At 43.2% G+C, this 21,512-nt stretch overlaps 1 protein-coding gene across 1 annotated transcript; it reads right to left on the bottom strand.

The window, feature by feature from the left end:
* Window positions 1–3,049: 3,049 nt before the first annotated feature.
* Window positions 3,050–17,260, bottom strand: GPHB5 (glycoprotein hormone subunit beta 5). Its single transcript, XM_010962246.3, has 2 exons — window positions 7,022–17,260; window positions 3,050–4,295 (listed from the first exon to the last, which is right to left on the bottom strand). The coding sequence occupies exons 1-2, from the start codon at window positions 7,223–7,225 to the stop codon at window positions 4,107–4,109; spliced, it is 393 nt and encodes a 130-aa protein (XP_010960548.1). The 5' UTR covers window positions 7,226–17,260; the 3' UTR covers window positions 3,050–4,106.
* Between the last annotated feature and the right edge of the window lie 4,252 nt (window positions 17,261–21,512).

Genomic DNA, 21,512 nt, shown 5'->3' with positions numbered 1-21,512 from the left:
ATAAGATTTGAATTGAGCTGTGGCAAAGCATTATCTTGCTAGAGGTTAGAGAGGAAACTAGAGAAAGATTGCAATCTTCAGAAAACAACCCAAGCTTGCACTGAGCCACCTCCAGGAGAGACCATAGACCTGCTAATCAATGCAAGAGACCATCTGACAGCAATAAACTCAAAGACTTCTCCAAGCAGGAATGACTTGGGAGGAACACTCCAAAAAGCCATCGTGTTCCGGGGCAAGAATTTGGCTCTGGGTCAGAGAAGCCTGGCACATGCTGTCAATCAGTTCTCTGATTTCTGGCAAGTGACTTGAATTCTCTGAGCTTCGATGGCATCATCTGTAAAACGGTAATAAATGGCAATAACAATGCCTACGAACGTGGTTGACACAAGAATTACAAAGAATATAAAGGGTCCTGCTTATAGTAAGAAATCCAAGCATGGTAGCAATATTTATAAATTCACTTTGCAAACACAGTGCCTTGTGCAAAGTTAGAGTTAATAAATATTTGTGGAGGGGAGGAAGGAAAAGAGAATGGGAGAGAGGGAGACAGGAAGAGGGAAGAGAGATTTGAAAAAGATTCAGGTTTAGCACCGACAGAGACATTTTCCTCTTTTTCATTAATAATTTTTCTCATTATAATAAATACTTACTGTAGAAGTTTTTGAAGTACCAAGGACTAGGAACACCGTGGACTAGCAGCCGGCACCACGGATCCTGCCGATTAGAGCCCACCAATTGCCTTTACAGCTTTGCTGTGTGTTACAGCAGCCACGTTCACCTTGCCCCTTACAGCTATGTCACCACCTGGTCTCTGCTGGTCCAGACCCCTCTCACCTCTGCTGACACCAGCAAGCCTGGTCCACGGCATTTTCTCCCGCCCTCAACCCCAGTCTACAAAGGACACCCACTATCGGGCTTTTCTGTGATGAAGAAGCCCCTCACTCATCCATTCCTCATTGCTTTAATGAAGGGAGTGTCCACTGAACTCTCCATGTGGGCACACCAGGCCCCGCTCTCTGAGCCTTCGTCCTCAAATATTCTGCCAGGACAGTTCTGGCATCTTCTCTTCAGTGATGTAAACCACTATTTCCCCCAAGCACACTGAAACCAGATCCAGGTGCCCTTGCGAGGATGTTACATCAGGGTCATGGGAAGGTGGCCCCAATAAGCTCTCCATACCCAGTCGTATATTCTGCCACCTGCCCCCCTCATTCCTACTCTGACACCCTCAAGATCTACTCCTAAGCACATTCCCCTGATCCCTGTCTGCATTAACCAAGTCCTATGGCTTCTTCATTGGAAAACCTCATTCTTCCCATCACAAGGAAAGTCCTTCCCCAGCCAAGTAATCCTGAGACTTGCCCCTAATTATTCACATAGAATAAATGAGGGCTGCAGGCGGTGTTTAAGGAGGGCATGCATCACCAAGTAAAGCAGCCTCCTGGGCCGGGGCCACAGCCTGGTCTCCAAGCACAGGCAGCTGATCTCCTCTGGCAGGGAGGAGCCGGCCCCTTGGGCAAGGGGACCTCCCGCTCACCCAAGTATTGTCCCCACTGCAGGTTGCGTGTCCTGCTCCCTCCCTGTGAGGGCCTTGCCTTAAGCACCAGAGACCGCCAGGGTGGTGGATACTGCCTGGTTCAGCCGCTCTTCTGATGAGATCTGAGGCTGATTCTCAGCACAGTCTGCCCTCCAGCTCCAGGAGAGAATCTCTTCAAACGTGGCTTTCATACCAAGCGCTGGGTGCTCTGATTGCACTTAACAACCAATTGATCCCACAGTCCTGACCATCACCATTGTTCCCACACTTCTCAAATGTTGTCGATATTGCATTAGCCAGCCCAGCCCTCTCCACGTGGATCCCATCCTGCATCTGTGTAAGCGGAGTCTCAGTAATCACTATGCTCCTCCACCTTACCACTCTCACAGCCGTTACTGCCTGTGCATTCCAACTAAGGTTCCCAAAGGATACCTGTGGGGGATTTTTTCCATTAGCCCCCTTAGATCCACTCTCCACCCGCTTCAGCCTGCTTCCTAGGTGGCCAACACTTATGAGCTGAACCAATGGGCTCCCTTCCTCCCCGCCTCCCCATTTGCTTCAGCAGATCAGGGCATGGAAGACAGTGAGGCTGGACTATTGGCCTCCCCACCTCTCGCCCTCCCAGGCCTCAAATTGGTAACAGCTGCACCCTCCCACGGACAGCCACAGCCGCTGGCAGGCGTTCCTCTCCTCCAGTTCTCTTCGGGTTCTGATAATCACTTCCTCTTCTTGGTCCTTCAGCCTAGGTGGCCATTGCTTCTAAACAATGATTAGACGTGTTTCACTGCCCCCTTGTTGGCTTCCTTAACTCTGTCCTCACGTTTATAAATAGTCTCTTCATTTAGTTCTCAGCAGTCCATTGCGGTGTATCATTGGTTTCCTGCCAGGACCCTTACTGAAGCTGCAGTCATCTTTTCTCAAATTCTGGCAAGACCTTACTGCTTCTGCTTCTTCCCCTAAGTTTTTTAAGAAGCAGCTCTTTCTCCCAGAGAGTTCTGAGGGAAGTCCTCAGGGATGGGTTGAAAACACTTGAGTGGTGCCTTCCAGTCTTATCCCTAATCACCACTCTCTACCCTAGTAGAGACCCCAGGCATTCAACCACTTCTCACGTTAGAGTGACTTTCTTGCCTTCCAATAGATCTGCACTGAAGGGTGGGTGGATTTTGCTCCTGCCCTCTGTTCCTGGATGTCCACCTCAGCATCCCAGTCCTTGACCATCAATCCCAACATTTGCTTTACTGTTTCCATGGAGACACACTGACTCCTCACTCAAGGAGGACTCCTGGCTCCCAGTTATGATACACCAGGGGTATACATACAGATGGGGCCACTTTTGGGACTCCTGGTACCCAGTCATCTGTCTGTGTCCCTTACTAAACATGACATCCTAAATTAATATGCAAATAAAAATAACCTTGTAGTTCATTTTCAGTGTGACTGTTACCATTATTCCAAGTATATTAAAGACAGAAAAGATGCTTTTGAAAGTTTTCATGAATTCAAAAGGCAGAGGGCATGCTTTATTGGCATTATTACAGAGTTTCCTGGCGTAGTGTGAAAAAGGAACGAAGTTAACTTCAACCCCAAAAATGTCAGAATTAAAAACACTTGCATAGCAGAGTGTTTTTTTTTTAAAAGGTCACAGAGAATCAGCTGCTGTAAGATTTCAGCGAGGACAAGAGCTAGGCGATCACAGACTTTTTCCTCTAAGTCAGCAGTGCAGTCTTACCCCTACAAACACGTACAAATTTTAAGTTTAAAAAATTACAATTTAAATTCAAAATATGCTAAATGGGAAAGAATATTTGTAATCAATCATTTTTGCTTGAAGCTCAAATAATCGCTCTGATTACATACTTTTTCTGAGGTTTTTTTTTTTCTTAATCACCAAAGGGCCTCTTTATTAAGGCTCTTAAAGGGACTTTCAAAATTTTGCTTGGGGGAAAAAAATCACCCAACTCCAGACACCTTTCAATTTGAGCTACTATTGCCCTCCCTTTTTTAATCTGAGCCGGGGCTATTTCTTCTGTAGATAATTGCTCAGTTAAAAGAAGAGAGTATTTTCTCCAAGGGAGCTTGCAATTGGATTTTCTTTGAGGGCATGAGGACTAAAGCATTGGTTTTATTAATTCCTGGCACTTTGATCATAAATCTAGTTGGAGACCAGTCATTAAATAAGACATGAGAACTTAAAGACTTTCTAACCCCATTTCCTAATTAGGCCCAATGCATTTAAAACCTTGGCTGATTATAAATTCAAATTGGAGGAGGATGGTGCTACGTGAATTGTGTTCTGAGATTCAAGGTAAAGAAAAATTAATTTGCAGTGTGTGGACCAGAGAAATTATTTTAGTGACGGCACAAATATTGTTCTGAAGTTTCAGCATACACTTGCTGCCTCTGGGTTTTGTGCCTGAGCTGGGTGTAAGGGAGACGGGTCACCTCCTCCACAGGTGTGGTCCAAATTGAACAGTCCTTCAGTCCAGGGGATAGAGCTGCTTGTGCTGCCCGGACAGGTGGGTCCGTGAGGCTCAAGGCTGCCAGCCATGTTCTGCAGGTCACACCAGCTTCAGATGGTCTCACACTCCGTGGTGGCCGTGGAGCAGGCCCCGCAGTCACAGCGGACAGCCACGGGGTAGGTGTAGAAGGGGTCGACCCCGGGGGCACAGTTGGGCAGCTTGACGGTCACATGTTTGGTCTCATTGTAGGTGCAGACGCTGTGATGGGCTTCGATGTACGGGGGCTCCAGAATGGGCTTCTGTCCCCACAGGTAGAAAACAGAAAACCCATTAGAACAGACCATCCTGTTTCATGGTCTTGATCATGTATCACTATCCGAAATGAGCTTCTTATTCATTTCTTTACTTGTTAATCAATTTCCTCCCAGGAGAAGGCAAATTCCTGAAAGCAGGGGGCTAATTTTTGTTCACCAGCTTATCTTGAACTCCCAGAAGAACCCATGGCACAGAGTAGGTGCTAAATAAATATTTAGCAAATGAATAATCTTAGTCATTGCAAAAATCTTCTAGTTGGTCTCTTCACTTCTACTTTAAAAAAACTTTTTTAAACTATTTTTGGGAGAAGGAGGTAATTAGGTTTATTTATTTATTTAAATGGAGGTACTGGGGATGGAACCCAGGACCTCATGCCTGCTAAGCACATGCTCTACCATTTGAGCTATTCCCTCCCCACCCTCTCCATTTCTACTCTTACTCTCTATGGTCTATTTATGACAGGGTAGCTTCAAGTGATCCTTTTAAAATGTAAGTCAGATCCAATCTGTCCTCTACTCAAATCCCCTGTGATTTCTCACCTCACTCAGAGCAAAACCCAAAGACCTTACAATCACCCTCAAGACCCAACATCACCCTCCCTGGGTCTTCACCTTGTGACATGTCTCTGATGAGCCCATCTTGCTGGCTTCCTCATTCTGCTCCAGCCACAACAGTCTCCTGATGGTTCCTCAGACCCACCAGGAACAGTGCCACTCCAGGATCTCTGCCTTTGCTATCCCCCCTGCCCAGAATGTTCTTCTCTCTTGTGATTCACTCTTTCTCCAACTTTAGGTTTTTGTTCAAACATCACCCTCTCAGGAAAGCCTTTCCTCAACGCCCTTTTTAAAGCTGCAACAACCCCCCCACACACACACACCCTGCCACTTTCTCTCCCTCTTCCTGCTTTATTTTTCTCCACAGGACCTGTCAGTACCATGTGACATGTGTGCTGCGTTTCTCCCACTCTGGAGGGCAAGCTCCATTAGAACAGGAATTTCTGCCCATTTTACTCATGGCTGTGCCTTGACTACCTAGCGTCATACCTGGCACCCTGGAGGGTCTCAACCATGTCTGTTGAATCAATGAAAGAAAACAGAGCAAGGCAGGTTCCTGAATGCCCTGTGTGCTAGTTCTGATCATTGAAGGCCTCACTTCCTTCCTCCACCTTTTATAAATCATGAATTCAAGGATAATGTCGATCAATAAAGCATCTAGATCAGGAAATCAGCAAATTCATAGTTAAAATCTCAAACCCTGCAGTCAGACCTGCTGAGCTGGAATCCCTGTCCTGCCACTCGCTGCAGACCTTAGAAAATCCATTTAACTTCTTGAATCCTCAGTCTCCTCATCTGTGAAACAAAATACCTACCTGCCTAGGGCCAAGTAAGTGTTCAGTAAAGGTAATCCCGTGTTCCTATCAGAGTTCTAATAAGAGTAAGGAATTAATCATCAAAATAACAACTCACAAGCTTGTAGAGGACAGCGTCCTCACTTGTCCTGGGCAAATGAAGTATGTTTAATGGAGGCCCAGGGTGAAGCTCTTACATAAATATCACAGAAATAATGGTTTTGCCTCTGACAAGGACCATGTAGAGCAGCTGAATTCAGTATCAACTGCTTCCTCCTACTTCTCAGGTAACATTGTCCCCTTGCTCAGTTGTCTTTGTGTCTTCTTACCCTCAGTAGTCTGGGACCCCAGACAGCACCGCCAGATAAAATACAGGATGCCCAATAAAATTTGAATTTCAAATAAATAACCTTTTTTTTTTTAGTATAAGTATGTCCCAAATATTGCATGGTTCACACTTATACACACATCCTCCCCCTCCAGGAAAGGTTATCTGACATTCAAATGTAACTGGCATCCTGGTTGGTTTGGTTTGGTTTGGATTTTTGCTAATTCTGGCAACCACGAACCCTGGCCATGAGCAAAGGCGATTTCCAGCCACAGTCCTAGCTTCACTTTGCCATCATGCGTGTCCTTATTTTCAGACATACTCCCCTTTTGAGTTATCAAACATAAGTGCTTAAGAGCTCACCCCTCAAACACCTCCTCATCTCAGTCCAAGAGGATTCTAACTTAGTTGGAGATTTTTTATCCCATTTTAAATGCACTGTCTCTAAAAAGACTGGATATAATTGCATTTGAAGGGCCTTAATGGATCTATTAGTGATAATCCCTGAGGGTCCCCAGGAGTTACCCCCAGGGGGAGGGAAGAAAGCAGGGCTTGTTGGGGAGGCTGAAGACCTGCCCTCACCTGCTCTTCAGCTTAGGGCCTCTCTTGGCTTTTTCACAGGTGGAGGAATAGGGAGAAGGGTTTTGGCGACAAGTTTGAACCAAGAATTTATTCCGAACTTCCCACTAACTCCCTACGTGACTTTGCAGTCAGCCACCCCCTTGAGTTCTTCCATAGCATCTGTAAAATGGGTAGAATAACAGCATATCTTGATCTCCCAGAGATGATTCCCAAATAGACACTGGGTAAATCAAATGATCAACTTGATCAATGCTTTGTGAGAAGAGCAACATCATGTTCCTTTTGGATTACTTTTGGATGATGCCATGTCATTGTTTTTTGTTTGTCTGATTATTTTTAATCCACAGGAAAGGGTAGATACCCCAGCTCTGTCTCGTTTCATTAAGAAGTGAATACTTAAGAATCAGGCCAAGTATCTGGCCCAGAAGCCATTGCCCTCTCTTGGGACTCACCTCCCAGGTTTCACAGCGGCCCCAGCAGGCATCCGTGGTGATCCGAAGACCCCGGCAGCCCGGCTTCTTGGCCAGGAAAGTGAACTCCCTCACTGCACAGCCCACAAAAGTACGCAGATTCTCGCTGGAGGTGCTGAGGACACAGCCGCAGCCAGCCAGGAGGAGGAGGGCCACGGGGCCAAGGAATAGGTGTGCCAGCCTCATGCTGTTCCTCCAGAAAGGGAAAAGAAAGAGGACTTATTAACAGATCTGGCTGCCTCCACGAGGCTGCCTGCAGGTGTTGGTCACTATCAAAAGGACATTGCTTTTCCCACTTCAGCAGAAATGAGCCAAGAAATTGTAAATGCTTACAGACTCCAACAAAGATGCCCGAAGTTCCAAGTGGCTCCAGGATGGTTTCCATGGACCCATGGAGCTCACTAAACACCCAGCCCTCTAAGGGCATCCTCAGGCTTTTCATTACAGCATCCCAAGCCCATCCTTACGCTGGACTGGACTTGGGTGTTAAAGAAATATGTTCCAATGGTCTCTTCAAAATGAACACAAAATATGAGTAACACCAAAAGGAATGCATAGCCTAACATGATACATGAATACACACAAATTATTTTTATTCAGATCCAAGGTATTGGATGCTATGGTACATGCTTTGCTCAAAATTATATTTCCAGTGTCATGGATGGGGAATGGGGAGGGGTAGATAAACAGTAATTGTATGTCCTGTACATACTGTTACTAACTCAACCCACCACAATACATGGATATGTGGAAGATATGAAACCTGGCCCCTGACTTGGTGACCATTCATAAAATGTGTCCTACCTGCTACAAATTCCCTCTGTTCTGTGCCTCTGCTGTAACAGGCTCCTCGTTGTGATTGACATTAAGTCCAAATGATGGACAGCACCAGAGGTATTTAAAACATAACCCCAATCTACTGCCAAGTCAGTCCTCTCTGGGTCTTGATCATTTCCTATGCTTTTTCAGGAGCCAGAATCACTCCTTTCACGCTTGGCCCACCAGAAAGAACATACTGCATGTTGAAACGAGGGTGGACACTGCATTTATAGGACCCCTCCCCCAATTCATCACATAACACGGGCTGCAAAGTTACTTATTTCCAAACTGATCTCTTAGTTCCTACTTTTGATCTATCACCTTAGCAAGACTCTCTGGACTTACTCTCAGGCAGTATGGAGAGGCACTTACCTGATTTTGCTGAAGCTAACTTCTTTTAAAGCAGAAACTTGCACCCAAGATTTCAGAAAGTCACAATGAGTGACTTTGCTCTGGGTAAATGCTTCTACCCTCTGTAACTGGGCTCCTTGATTGCTCAAATATATAGGAAAGGCCTTGTCAATCAAAACAAAAGGGAGGCAGAGCATTACAGGAACCGCTAAACACATCAAAGCCTTGGGATATAAAGCCATCCTCTATTTTCCAAAGGTGATTAACTTAAAGGGTGTTGTTTTGTTTCTTAACATCAACTACTGAAACAGAAAGTTACCTTTGGTGGGTGACATAATCCTAGGGAAAGAGTCAAAGGTAGTTCACCTGGCTCCGGGAGAACAAGTGCACTGGGGCAAGATGGATTAGATTTTCCTTTGTGGTAACCACGAGTTTCCTTCGAAACAGGAGGCAGTCACCAGCGGCTCACGGTGAACTCTTTCCCTTAACTCAGAACACACTTCAATACATTGAAAAATAACAAAGCAATAATTCTTCCTGGAAAGAACATGGGATCACTAACTGAAAGGATGGAAATCACAGTGAGAAGGAACATTGTGAATCTCTTTAAATTAGTTAAGGATTAAATCGTATCAACAACACTTTCAAATCATACAGGAAAAAAATATTAAGATGTTCAAAGTGATTATCTTCCAGCATGGGAATTAAAGATGACTTCTTATTTCTTCTATGTAGTTTTCAGTATTTTCCACAATTTCTCCATTGGGCAGGCTTTTGTAACAGAAAGTCAATTAGTATTGATACTTTAAAAATTAAAATAAACCAATAAGTGTACATTTGTGCTGTATGTAAGAACAGTCAATGCTGTTCTAATGGAAATGTTTTATTCGATTTCTGCATCTTAAAAGTCTAAAGTAAGAATGAAATAGCATTCTTTATGAGTTTGAGACACAGTTAACATTCCAGTCTGCAACTGTAGCACACAAATGGATTGAAAACCTCATTGTTCACGGCATTATTCTGGGTGCGCTAAAAAATAAATGAAGCAGACTTCATGCTTGCCTTTAGGAATTTACATATCATAACAAATAATGACATAGCCCAAGACATTGAAGATGCACATTAAATAAATAAATGTTACTAAATAAAGACGTTAAAACATTTCTATTTTCTGCAAAGAAACGTGTTCTTTAAATAAACGTGCTACTCATTAAGGGTTTGATGTTTTTCAAAACATAACAACTCTAAGTGAATCCATCATGATACCATCAACATATCGATCTCTGGAGTCAGATTATTATATGTATGTTATAGAAATTGAAGGAGGCTTGGAATAAAGGACTTTCTTCAGCCCTCCAGCCTATGAGTAGCACAACCAGACCTGGGCTACTATGTGTTCAGACTGCTTACCTGGCGTGATCTTCCTAACTTGCCGGGCCAAGAGCTAGCCAACCAGTGGCGAGCTGCTGTCCTGACCTGAGACTGTTCAAGCCTTTGAGATGAGACCTGAAACATACATACTTGTGTCTGCAATGTCACAAGATAAAGACAACAAAGGGAGGCCAAGAGTCCCTTGCTTTCACAATCCCCAGCTTCCTGACAGTGCAGAGCTGTGGCATCACACCTACTCCTCATCAGCATTAACTTCACAAGAGTGACAACTCACAGTCCCCGAGCACCGACTGTGTACCAGGCTGTGGAATCTGCTGTGCTCTTGCCTATGTTATTTTTAAATCTTACAACACTTCTGTAAATCAAAGATTAGTTTCTCCTTTTTCCACTGGGGGAAATGGAGGCTCAGTTATTTTGTAATCTACCTGCCTCCAAAGCCTTTGACGACACTGAGGATGCAGATAGATTTGTCTCATCCCTGCAGACAACTGCAGTCAACTGGAAGGTGCCACAGAGAACACTGTGCTAAGAAAGGCCTCTGAGTCCATTCCCAGTGCAGAGGGCAGTGGTCCATTAACTTCATCATGAGCATAGGAAAGGGGGGTGGAGAACGGAGGCCACGTCTTTGCAGTCCTTCTCTGTGCCATGCCACCTGCCTCTCTATAGGCAGTGAGAAGTCACTGTGTGACTTCCAAGGCTCCTTAAGGCCCTGAGACCTACAGAACATCTTGGCCCCTTGGTCTGTATCTGCCATCTTCCCTTCCATTCCCATTGTCGTTCCCACCATCGAAGTCACTCTCCTGATGTAGCAAAGATGTGGACAATGTCTCCATGCACAAGTCCTAGAGAATCTCCTTTCATCTTGTTCCATTATCTTCACGTGGATTCACTGTTACCTGGAAGGATGAGTCACAAGATACAGGTTCAGTAGGGGCAAGGAGAGGGGAGAAGGGGTGCAGGAGAGCAATAACTTGAAGTCTAAGGGAGCACCACAACAGAGGAGCAATGAGCTGAGTGGCAGGGTCTTGAAGGGGTGAGGCCTGGTCCAGGGCGAGCAGCAGGCAGGGAGGACCTGGGAGTTCACACTCCGTGCAGGCAACGGAGTCATTGCGAGAGCCTGGAAACTCTCCTCCCTGGCTCGGCCATGCTGATTCTCAGTGGCACAACTTTCTTCGTGACTGCCTTGGGCAAGTCGCTTCCCTCAGCCTCAGTTTCCTCATCTGTAGCATGATAAGGTTGGACCCTAGGACCATGAAGTCCCTCTTAGCACCAGAATTTAAAGGTTTACAAACTATTTATGAACAGAACAAGCTGAGGGCAAGTCAGCTGGAGAATCTGATGGTTCATATTATAATAAAGTCATCCAGCACTGTGTTTGTCCAACTTTGACACTTGCCAACTTGTGATCTTGGACAAGTAACCCGCTGGGTCTCAGTTGTCCACACAACTGAAAAGTCCTCCTTCATAGGGATCTTGTGAGCATCTACAAAATAACGTCCAGAAATTGCTGATCTCAGCGCTTGATACATGATAAACAAGCAGTAAATGTTTTAGCCTTTTTCCTACCATCATTAAGTGTACCCCTAAAAAATAAAAAATTATGTCACTCCATTAATTATTAGGCATATCCTGATTTCAGGAAGTCTTAAATGTGAAAAAACAATATGTCTCAAAATAGAGGAAGCAAAGGCTTTGGGGGCTATAAGACCGTATCAGCATTCCAAAGCCAGGAGACTTGGGTGGGCACCAGCCATACTTCCCCATGGTCTGTGGTGCTTTGACCAGACACTGAAATTACACACTTTTCAGTAGGAAAAAAAGGCTGATATGTTAGATTTAATTTTTAAAGTCCATGGAGATCGTCATTCTAAGTGAAGTAAGCCAGAAAGAGAAAGAAAAATACCATATGATATCACTCATATGTGGAATCTGAAGAAAGGAAAAAGAAGACACTAATGAACTCACCTGCAAAACAGAAACAGATTCACAGACATAGCAAACAATCTTATGGTTACCAGGGGGAAAGGTGGGAAGGGATAAACTGGGAGTTCGAGACTTGCAAATATTAACTACTATATATAAAAATAGATAAAAAAACAAATTTCTTCTGTATAGCACAAGGAACTATATTCAATATTTTGTAGACCTTTAATGAAAGAATATGAAAACGAATATACGCATGTATATGTATGACTGAAACATTATGTTGTACACCAGAAATTGACACATTGTAGCTGACTCTTTTTCAATAAAAAAATAAATTAGAAAAATAAAATATAAATAATTTTTAAAGTTCAAAGCTCACACTTTGTGGGTACAAGCTTTACCACAGTACCAAATTTTAGTATGTCCATAAATCTTCATGAAGATTCCCAAATAAATTCAGTTCTGACCAAGAATGGGGTGAAACTGAGTCAACCAGTGCGTACTGAGTAGCCCCTCTGTCCACAGGTAGTAAGTGCGGGCCCGAAGGAACTCAGCTGTCTGCTGCGCCAGTTACAATGATCTCTGCAGAGCTGAGAAAAGGTGGGCATGCTCTGCAGTGTGTCTCCCCATTGTCCTCTGGGAATACACAACGCTCTGTCCAAGGGTCAAATTCATTAGCATGGTGCCTCCTGTGGATGAATAAAAAAAGCCACAAACAAAGCTATCTGTTTCAAGGAAGTAATAGAATTAATGATTTTCTGCAAACAGATACAAGAAAGGTCAGTCTGGGATTTTACAAGGGTGTACTTTGCTTTTAATATCCCTCATTCACATGGCAAAAAGAACTTCTGGGCTTATAAATGAAGATATATGGTGAAGTCGTGGAAGAAATTAATTTTATTGAAAAGTCATTTCTTTCTTTCGAAGCCCTGGGTATTTGTGGGACAGCTCCTCGTTTTATTGATTTAAAGAGATAACATTTGCCCTAGATGATTGTGCCGTTGCCATGGTAACCTTTTTTTTTTTTAACAAGACTAAAAATAATGAAGCCTGTGTCTGATTTACTAGGACAAGTCAAGCCTTTCTCCACAACTGTCTGAAAGAAGTATCTGTCAGTTGTCACAGACTTATCTCAGATTAAGGGGCACATGGTTTAGGCGCTGAAGTGGAATGTTTTTATTTCCGCCTGACTCTTCCACTTGTGAATGTCATAGCTTTGCACGGCATGGCAGACACATGCCTAATAGAGAGGAACAGAGAGGAGCTTAATGAGTCACAAAGAAGCGTTCTTTATTTCAAGTGTATCCTGTATTCTCATTGGAATGAGTCCACAAAGCTGCTGGTCCCCAAATCCTTCATTTGTAATTCCCTAGGCAGCCGCACAGACAAGGCCAAAGTTATTGTTAGCTAAGCTTTGAAGCAACAGCACCTCGTTTGTGAGCTATTGACTTTGTTCTAGAAGAAGTTTCCTAGGACCATGGGCCCAGAGCGTGAGCGTGTGTCTGTGTGCACCATGCTTGTGCCCGAGTGACTGAGCAGTGCAATGGGAGAGTGGAGAGCTGTTCTGTTCTCCAGAGTTCTCCTTGCATAACTTAACACATAATTATTAAGCAACTACTATGTGCCAGGCACTGTCTAGCACTTGACTCACTGGGTTCATTAAAAATAAAGAAAAAGATTATGTTGGGAGTCATGGAGATGGCATAGCTAACAACTGAGGGTAATGATAGATTTCTTTCCTCCTTCCCTTTCTTTGTCTCTTCTCCATCCCTTCTTTCTGTCCCTCCATATTTTATTGAGAGTTACCAGATGTCAGATACATGCTAAGTACAGGCAATGCAAACATGAACAGAGCTAAGAACCTGCCACCAAAGAGTCGTTAGTCTGGCGAGGATGATAAATAAGCCAACATACACATGACCCAGAAATTGCACTCTTGGGCATTCGGCCCAAAGGTATGGAAATTTATGTTTACACAAACGTTCATGACAGCTTTATTCATAATAGCCCCAAACTGGGAACAATTCAGGTGTCCTTCAGCAGGTGAATGGTTAAACAAACTGTGGTCCATCCATACAGTGGATTCCCACGCAGCAATAAAAGGGAACAAACACACAACTCACATGAATCTCTGGAGAATAATGCTGAGTGGAAAAAGCTAATCCCAAATAGTTATATACCATCTGATTCCATCTATATAACATTCTTGAAATAATGTTCCAGAGATGGAGAACAGACTAGTGGTTGCCAATGGCCAAGGAGACCCGGAGATAGGAGGGAAGTGGATGTGGTTACAAGGGGCAAAGGTAGAATTTTCGTGATGGTAGAAATGTTCTGCTCTTGACTGTGGTGGTAGATAAATGAACAAAATATGTAATAAAACTAAATATACACACATACACGAATATGAGTAAAATTGGGTAAACCGAAACAAGATGGGTGATTATATTGCCATCAATAGCCTGGTTATAATATTTATAGTTTTAAGTATAAAAAACGTTGAAGGGAAACTGGATAAATGGGACACAGGATGTCTCGGTATTATTTCTTACAATTGCACACAAATCTAAAACTCTCAAGATTAAAAGTTTGATTTAAAAAATAAATCAGGGGGAGGGTATAACTCAGTGGGAGAGTGCATGCTTAGCATGCAGGAGGTCTTGGGTTCAATCCACAGTACCTCTATTAAAAAATAAATAAAATAAATAAACCTAATAACCACTCTAAAAAATCTAAATAAAGAAGTAAATAAATAAACTTAATTACCCCTCCCCCCCAAAATAAAAGAGAATGCAGTTTAAGAAAAAAGAGAGAGAGAGAAAGAAAGAGAGAGAGAGAGAAAGAGAAAGAAAGAAAGGGAAAGAAAAGAAAAACATTTTTAAAAATAAATCAACATTTTATTTAGGGGTTGGAAAAATGGGTGAAGTTAGTCAAAAGGTACAAAATTCCAGTTGTCAGCTGGACAAATCAGTCCTGCAGATGTAATATACACAGTGCAGACTATTGTTAGCACTGTTTTGTATATTGGAAAGTTGCTAAGAGAGTAGTTCTTTAAGTTCTCATCACAAGAAAAAATTTGTAACTATGTGTGTAGTGATGGATGCTAACTAGACTTCATGTGGTGATTATGTCACAAGATACACATGTATTAGACCATCATGTTGTACCCCTAACACTGAGACAAAGGTATATACCATATATATCTCATTTTTTTTAATGAAAAAATTATTCTGCATTAAGAAAAACAAAATAAAGAAGTTAATTTTTAAGTATTACTACTAGGAAATTAAAAGAACCAGAAGCTTAAAAAAATTAATCAATATAACATTAAGCAGGATAAGCACGGTTATAAAAATGGAAAGAAGATGTTACGAGGGCTTAGACTTCCTGCTGAGGTGCCTCCAGCGAGTTGGGAGAGAATTCATGCTGGGCAGAGGAAACCTCCCATGGACTCCACCAGTGGAATTAAGAGCAGAAGCTTTCTCTTGTTCAGTGCTCTCTCTCCAAGGCCTAAAACACTTCCTGGCTCACAGTTAATTATCAAAAACTGTTTGTTGAGTGAATAATAAAGACACGGAAGAGGGTGTGGTGAGTTTGGGAAGCTACAAGGAGCCATCATGTTGGAGCGGAGAGTGTGTTCGGGAAGAGAGGACTAAGGACAGTAGCAGAAGATGGGCTTCAGGTCAGGGACTCCAAAGGGCTTAACCTCTACGCCAGTTTAAAGCAGGAGACACGTCTGTGTTTCAGAAAAATTCTCTGGGCATAGTGAGGAGACAGACTGGAGCAAAGACACCACCTGGGGAGGTTGCTGTGATGATCCAGGTAAGTGGTACGTCCTTTGCTTACAATCTTATATGTTGGAGGTCCTTCAGGATAAGTCCTATGTCCAAGGCAGAGGTGTCCAATAGAAATAAAACTCAAGCCATATATGCAGTTTTAAATTTTCTAGTAGCCATATTAAGAAAACAAAAGGAAAAAGGGGAAATTAATTATAGAAATTAATTCCAGTTAAGTGCTAGAAATAAGATTGTACCCAGTATTACATAATCAACATGCAATCAATATAAAACGTTAATAACGAAATACTTTACATTCTTTTTACATCTTTTTCTTAAACTAAGTCTTTGGAGTCTCATCTGTATGGATATATACCATTGATAGCTCATCTCAGTTCAAACCAGCCACATTTCGAGGGCTGAAGAGCTACCTGAACTGGCTACCATATTGGATGGCACAGGGCTAATGCATAGATGGTGCTACCCATGGAAAGGAAAAATTATTTGAACTCCTTCTAGACCCTTTTCATGTGGCATATCTATTAATTCTCACAACAACAACAACAAAAACCCTATGAAGTATTATTACCCACCCTTTATGATGAAGAAACTGAGGCCAAAAGAAGTGAAACAAATTGGCCATGGCCTTCCAGCTAATGAGGGATGGAGCTAGGATTCAAATTCGGCTCTGCCTGCTTTTCCCTGTATCCAGCTGCTTTAGCCACTTTGCTATGCTGTTCCAGAGAGAAAATGTGGCCCACGGTGAGAGGGCGTTAGATCAATCTTACGGAAACATCTGAGCCCTCGCCAGCTGAGCCCGTGCAGCTGAAGCATGTGAAATTTCAAAGCTTAACGCAGCAAGGAGTCTAAGAGATGATCTTTTTTTTTTATCAGAATCTATCAAAATGCTTATTTATCCAGAACCTGACTCCTGATCTGCTGTGCCTAATTACTTGATTTGAGAGTCTCAGTCTTTAGAAATGTGCTGCTCTGCCTGACTGAATCACTGTTTCTTACCTTAACGTCCCTGAAGAGCCTACGTCGGAATAAATTACGGAGAGAAGATTCCCCTAAGTAGGGATGGCCCTGACGTTTAGGGAACAATGAAGCCCAAGTGGTAATCGGGTCCAGAGAAAGGAAACTAACATAATCAAGGAGATGGAAGAATTTCATAATTAAGGAGAGGCTTTGGGGAAGAAAAAAAAAAATCGCCAGCCTAAAGGATAATCTGAACAAGTAAAGGCTGAGGAAGAGGAAAATACAATATAAGATCTTGAAGCCATGACGGCAGCGGGGACAGTGAACAGCAGTGTTTTTAAGGCTGACCTAAGACCCATTTCTCTCTGTAGTTGCTGCCCCTGGGTCATGGGTTTCTCTTGGAACCAGTGACCCGCCTTTGCATAGTGCTGGCCAAGGATTAGAGATGTAGTTTGAGATTTTTAAAAGCTGAATAAAGTACAAGTCTCAAACCCATGATTCTGAGTTAACAAGCCATGGATAGAAAGCAAACTAAGGCCCAGAACATGAAGCTGAAATGGTCTGAAGATTATGTATCTAAACGTCTAATACCATTTGGTGACTTCCTCACTATCGACAATGACTTCTCTATATGGATGTCACAGAAACACCTCAGCCTCATTATGTCCCAAAGTTCATGACCTTTCTCTCCAGGGTCTTTCCCACCCCCTCCATCTGGCATTTCCCATCTCTGTAAATGACACCCTTTGAGATTCAGTCTAAGCACATCCCTGTCCCACACTCCTCCATACCCTCCCAGCACCACCCCACACACAGTTCTGTCAATTTTATCTCCAAAGTACCTGTGACTCCGTTTCCTAATTCAAAACCCTTGAAGACCCTTCTTGCTGATGCCTCCAACCCCCTCCTCTCTGTTCACTGTAGCTGGAAAGCTCTTTTGTAAATGTTGGTCAAACCCAGATTTGTACATTTCTGGTTTAAACTCTTCACTGCTCCCCACAGCCCCCAAGATAAACTACAAACTCCTTAACAAAGCACTCTTAGCCCCGCCACCTCTTCTCCTGCCCCTCCCCATTCTCACCCCACGTTCAGGTCTTGCAGCCTGAGTCCAGCACCACCCCATCTCCCACCCCTTAGGACTTGGCTTAGCTACTTGCTTCTTTCAGGAAGGCTTCCCCATCCTCAGAGACTGAGATGGGTGCCCAAGACAAGAGCTCTCACCATGCCTCCGGCCTCCCCAACCGCAGCTCCTTCCACATTGGGTCATCATCCATGGTCTGCTTGGCTCCCACCCCCACCAGACTGTTAGCTCCGAGCAGCTGCTCTGTCACTCTCCTGCTCACCCTTCCACCCCCAGTGCCTGCACATCGTAGGCAATAAATACTTAAGTAAATGAGTAAAAGATAGAATGATTGTGGAGAACACCAAGTATCACTTATTCCCATTTTCCCCCAACTCAAAACTTTGTCAGTCTCCATTCAAGTTTGGCAAATATTTCCAGAAGAGCAAACAGTCAATCCAACAAGACTTGCCTTCCCATATGTAAATGAGAACTCAGTGGGCCAGCGCAGGTGTCACCATGAAGTGCTTTGAGTTAGTGCAGTGTGGAGCCCACGGTGGGGTGTGGATTTACACAGGCAAAGAGCAGTCCTGGAAGCATTAGGCCCAGGGAGCAGGGTGAGCACCCACTTCCCCATTATCGTCTTTCCCATCACAAGACACTACACTTGATGGCTTCCACCCCAGCACCCCCACCAATATGAAGACTCCTTCATATGAGTGGTCAGGCAGGGCACATATCTGTTTCTTGGAACTCCTTGGCACCTTGGTCTGTTTGTTTGGGTGTTATGACTAATTTCAATTACTTGGAGGGAAAAAAAAGCATTTTCCTTCTTTGCAGCTTGAAATAGCTCATCAAAGATATGTGGAGAGGATGGAAATCAGATTTGATTGGCAGCTAGCTATTTGCTTCAATCACTTCTGCTATCCTGTAGCTCTCTTTGGAAAAAGGAGTTTAGGCTTTTCTGACAGCCTGATGGGCAATGACATAATTTTTAATAATCCTCTCCCCTCAAGGGCAAAAGTAAAGAAGGAAACTTCATACTGAAATTACTGTGCCTCAGAGCTGTAGTCACTAGGTTCATCCTTTTCGCATTGTTCACGTCCAGGACTCTGGAAACAAGATGCATATTTCAGGCATGGCTAATACAGTTGTTGATGCTCTGTTTTCCGAACTGCCTGGAAGACCGATGAGGCCTGCGGGAGACTGAGCCAAAAGCATGATGCTTTAGAAGTACTATCGAGATTTGCAGATACTAATATATATAAAATAGATAAACAAGTTCATACTGTATAGCACAGGGAACTATATTCAATATCTTGTAGTAATTTATGGTGAAAAAGAATGTGAAAATGAATATACGTATGTTCCTATATGACTAAAATACTGTGCTGTACACTAGAAATTGACACAACTGACTATAATTCAATAAAAATATATTTTTTAAAGTACTATCAGAACACACGCACACGCACTCAGTTCAATTCTGTTCATCACGTAAACTCATGGCTCTAATTCCTCAATTCAAAAAATTACAAGACCCTGGTGTTTTCAGACTCTGATCTAATCTTTTCCTCCTGATGCGATAATCAGGGTTGGCTGCGGGGAAGGATGCTTGTCTCCCATTCCCACGTGTCTGCAGTGGGCAAGGGGAGAAAGCGTGGCTGGAACACTTCAGGCCTCTGTCTCTCTACGTCACACTCCCACCCTGTGTCTCTTATCTGGTCGACTGATGAGACGGGGAAGTAAACATGGTGATTCAACACCTGGAGCTTTAGAGTCCAGGTAGATTATCAGTTGGAACGGATTTGGCTGCAAATAACAAGCCACTGAAGGTGCCATCAGCATACTTGAACAAAGTAACAAGGAGCCCAGAGTCAGGGTGATTTGGCGCCAGTGTGGCTGCTCGCCGGCGTCATCAAGGACCCAGGTGCTCCCCGTTTCAGGTCTGTCATCCCCCGCATGTTGATGTACCTCCTTTCATGACCCACCCCAGCTCCAAACTGAGTATTCTAAAGCAACAGTGTCCAAAAGCAAAAAGGAAGGAAGGGAGGACGGGAGGAAGGGAGGAAGGGAGGAAGAAAGGGAATAAGAAGAGGAAAGTACCTTGTCACAGCATTTCTGTTTTAAGAGAGGAAAGGTCCTGCAAAAGTTTCCTGCCAATTTCCTCTTTAATCACATTGGGCAGAATCAGGCCACACAATCATGCCCTGGCTGTAAGGAAGGCTGGTCCTGGGAGTACCTGGCATTTCCAGGCTCTACCGTGGAAGAGCAGTTCTCCTGGCAAGGGAGAAAGGCACTTACTGGGGTAGGGTAGACAGCTACCAGTGCCTGTCACACACATCGCTTCAAGTCTGAGCAAAGGCCATGTCAAGTTGTGCTCTCTAACTTAATCTCATTCAGTAGGAAAGCCAATATTTTTACTTCCTCCTGTCAGATGCCTGTGTCTTATTTTTCTGTTAGTTTCAAGCTCAGAGCAAGCAGAGAGTCATGATTACTTATTACCCTCTAACACTAAGTTACTGCCAGGAGCACTGTTGACTGTGGGAAAATAAACCACCACCCTCAGTTTCTCTATTTGCAAAGCAAGGGATTTGGATGAGAGCATCTCTACAGCCCCCTTCCAGCCCCGACAGTCCTTGGTTCTATGACTGTGCATTCAAATGTCTCCAAGCAGTGAAGCAAATCACACGGAGCCTAAGAAATGTTATGAAGGGAAAAAATTTGACTCACATTGACTTATATTGGCCTTAAGAAATCAAAACTAGTAAATAATGATGCACTTTGAAGCCAGTGTCAGTTTAATAAAAATAGGAACTTGTGAATATGCCCTAAGCCTGTTGTTCAGAGTGGCCATGTAATGGGCTTACAAGAGTTTAGGAAAATTGCTGTTTCTTTGAAATTGAGTTTTATAAGACAAGCAACGTGACAAGGCACTAAAAACAGGTCTCTTCAACTCTGCATTGAAATAATCTCTGCTGTCTACAGGTACAGCCCGAATGCTTGGACATAGCTTATAAAAGTTCATTCCCAGCCTAGCATCAGCCTGTATTCACACACACACACTCAGTAATAATAATAACAGCTAATGTTTTTAGCCTTACTCTGCGCTCAATACATATAAAGCACTTTATATTTCATTGTCTCTTTTAACCCTCACACAAATATTGTGATAATGTTATCATCTCCATTTCATATATGAAAAAACTGGAATTAAGTAACTTGCCCGAGGTCACACAGCTAAAGGTAATGGAGTTAGAATTTGAATGTAGGCAGAGCCCATGCCCTCAACCATTCTGTTATATTTCTCTGACAGTATTTAAATAGTTTCTTCACTTTTGTTTACATTTCTAGTTCTACCACTAATCCACAGGGGCCATTGTCTTTCCATCCTCTAGTATTGAACATGACAGCAAGTAGACACTTAATAAATACTTAAAGAATGAATGCAGAAAGAGAAGGAAAAATACCTACCATATGATATCACTTATATGTGGAATCTAAAAAAAGGACAAAAATGAACTTATCTACAAAACAGAAACAGACATAGAGAAGAAACTTATGGTTACCAGTGGAGAAAGGGGTGGGAAGAGATGTTTGGAATTTGCAATTTGCACCTCTTGGGGAGTGATGGGAATGTTAGCTATCTTGATTGTGGTGGTGGTTTCATTGGTGCATACATCTATCAAAACTCATCAAATTGTTCATCTCAAATATGTGTAGTTTACTGTACAGGAATCATACCATAATAAAGGTGTTAAAAAATAAATACTTAAAGAATGAATGAATGACTCCCTGTGCAGACTTTTCACTGCCCTCCAAACATACTCTGTTCCACTGCTGTGTCCTGGCTTATCCTGCTCCTTCTGCCCAGCAGACTCCTTCCTCCATCAGGAATGTGATGAGGTGTCTTATCCTGGCTGTGTTCTTCCCATTCACCTTCCAAGGAGAAAAACAGATCATATGGAAAACAAGTCATATGAGAAGGAACTAGAGTCACAATGGCATAGGATTTACTTACTAATCAGGATCAGCTAACAAGAGTCCCTGACTCTCAATGGCTTAACACAAAGAAATCACTCACAGTCAGCAGAAGCAGAGGGCAGGCCTCTGCAATCATTAAGGGACAGAGGGTCTATCTTGCAATAACACTATCTTCAAGGTGTGGCCT

The sequence above is a fragment of the Camelus bactrianus genome, chromosome 6, assembly GCF_048773025.1.
Source record: "Camelus bactrianus isolate YW-2024 breed Bactrian camel chromosome 6, ASM4877302v1, whole genome shotgun sequence".
NCBI classification, from domain to species: Eukaryota; Metazoa; Chordata; class Mammalia; order Artiodactyla; family Camelidae; genus Camelus; species Camelus bactrianus.
Note: the sequence above shows the minus strand (reverse complement) of the source record. Positions and strands in the feature narration are given on the sequence as shown.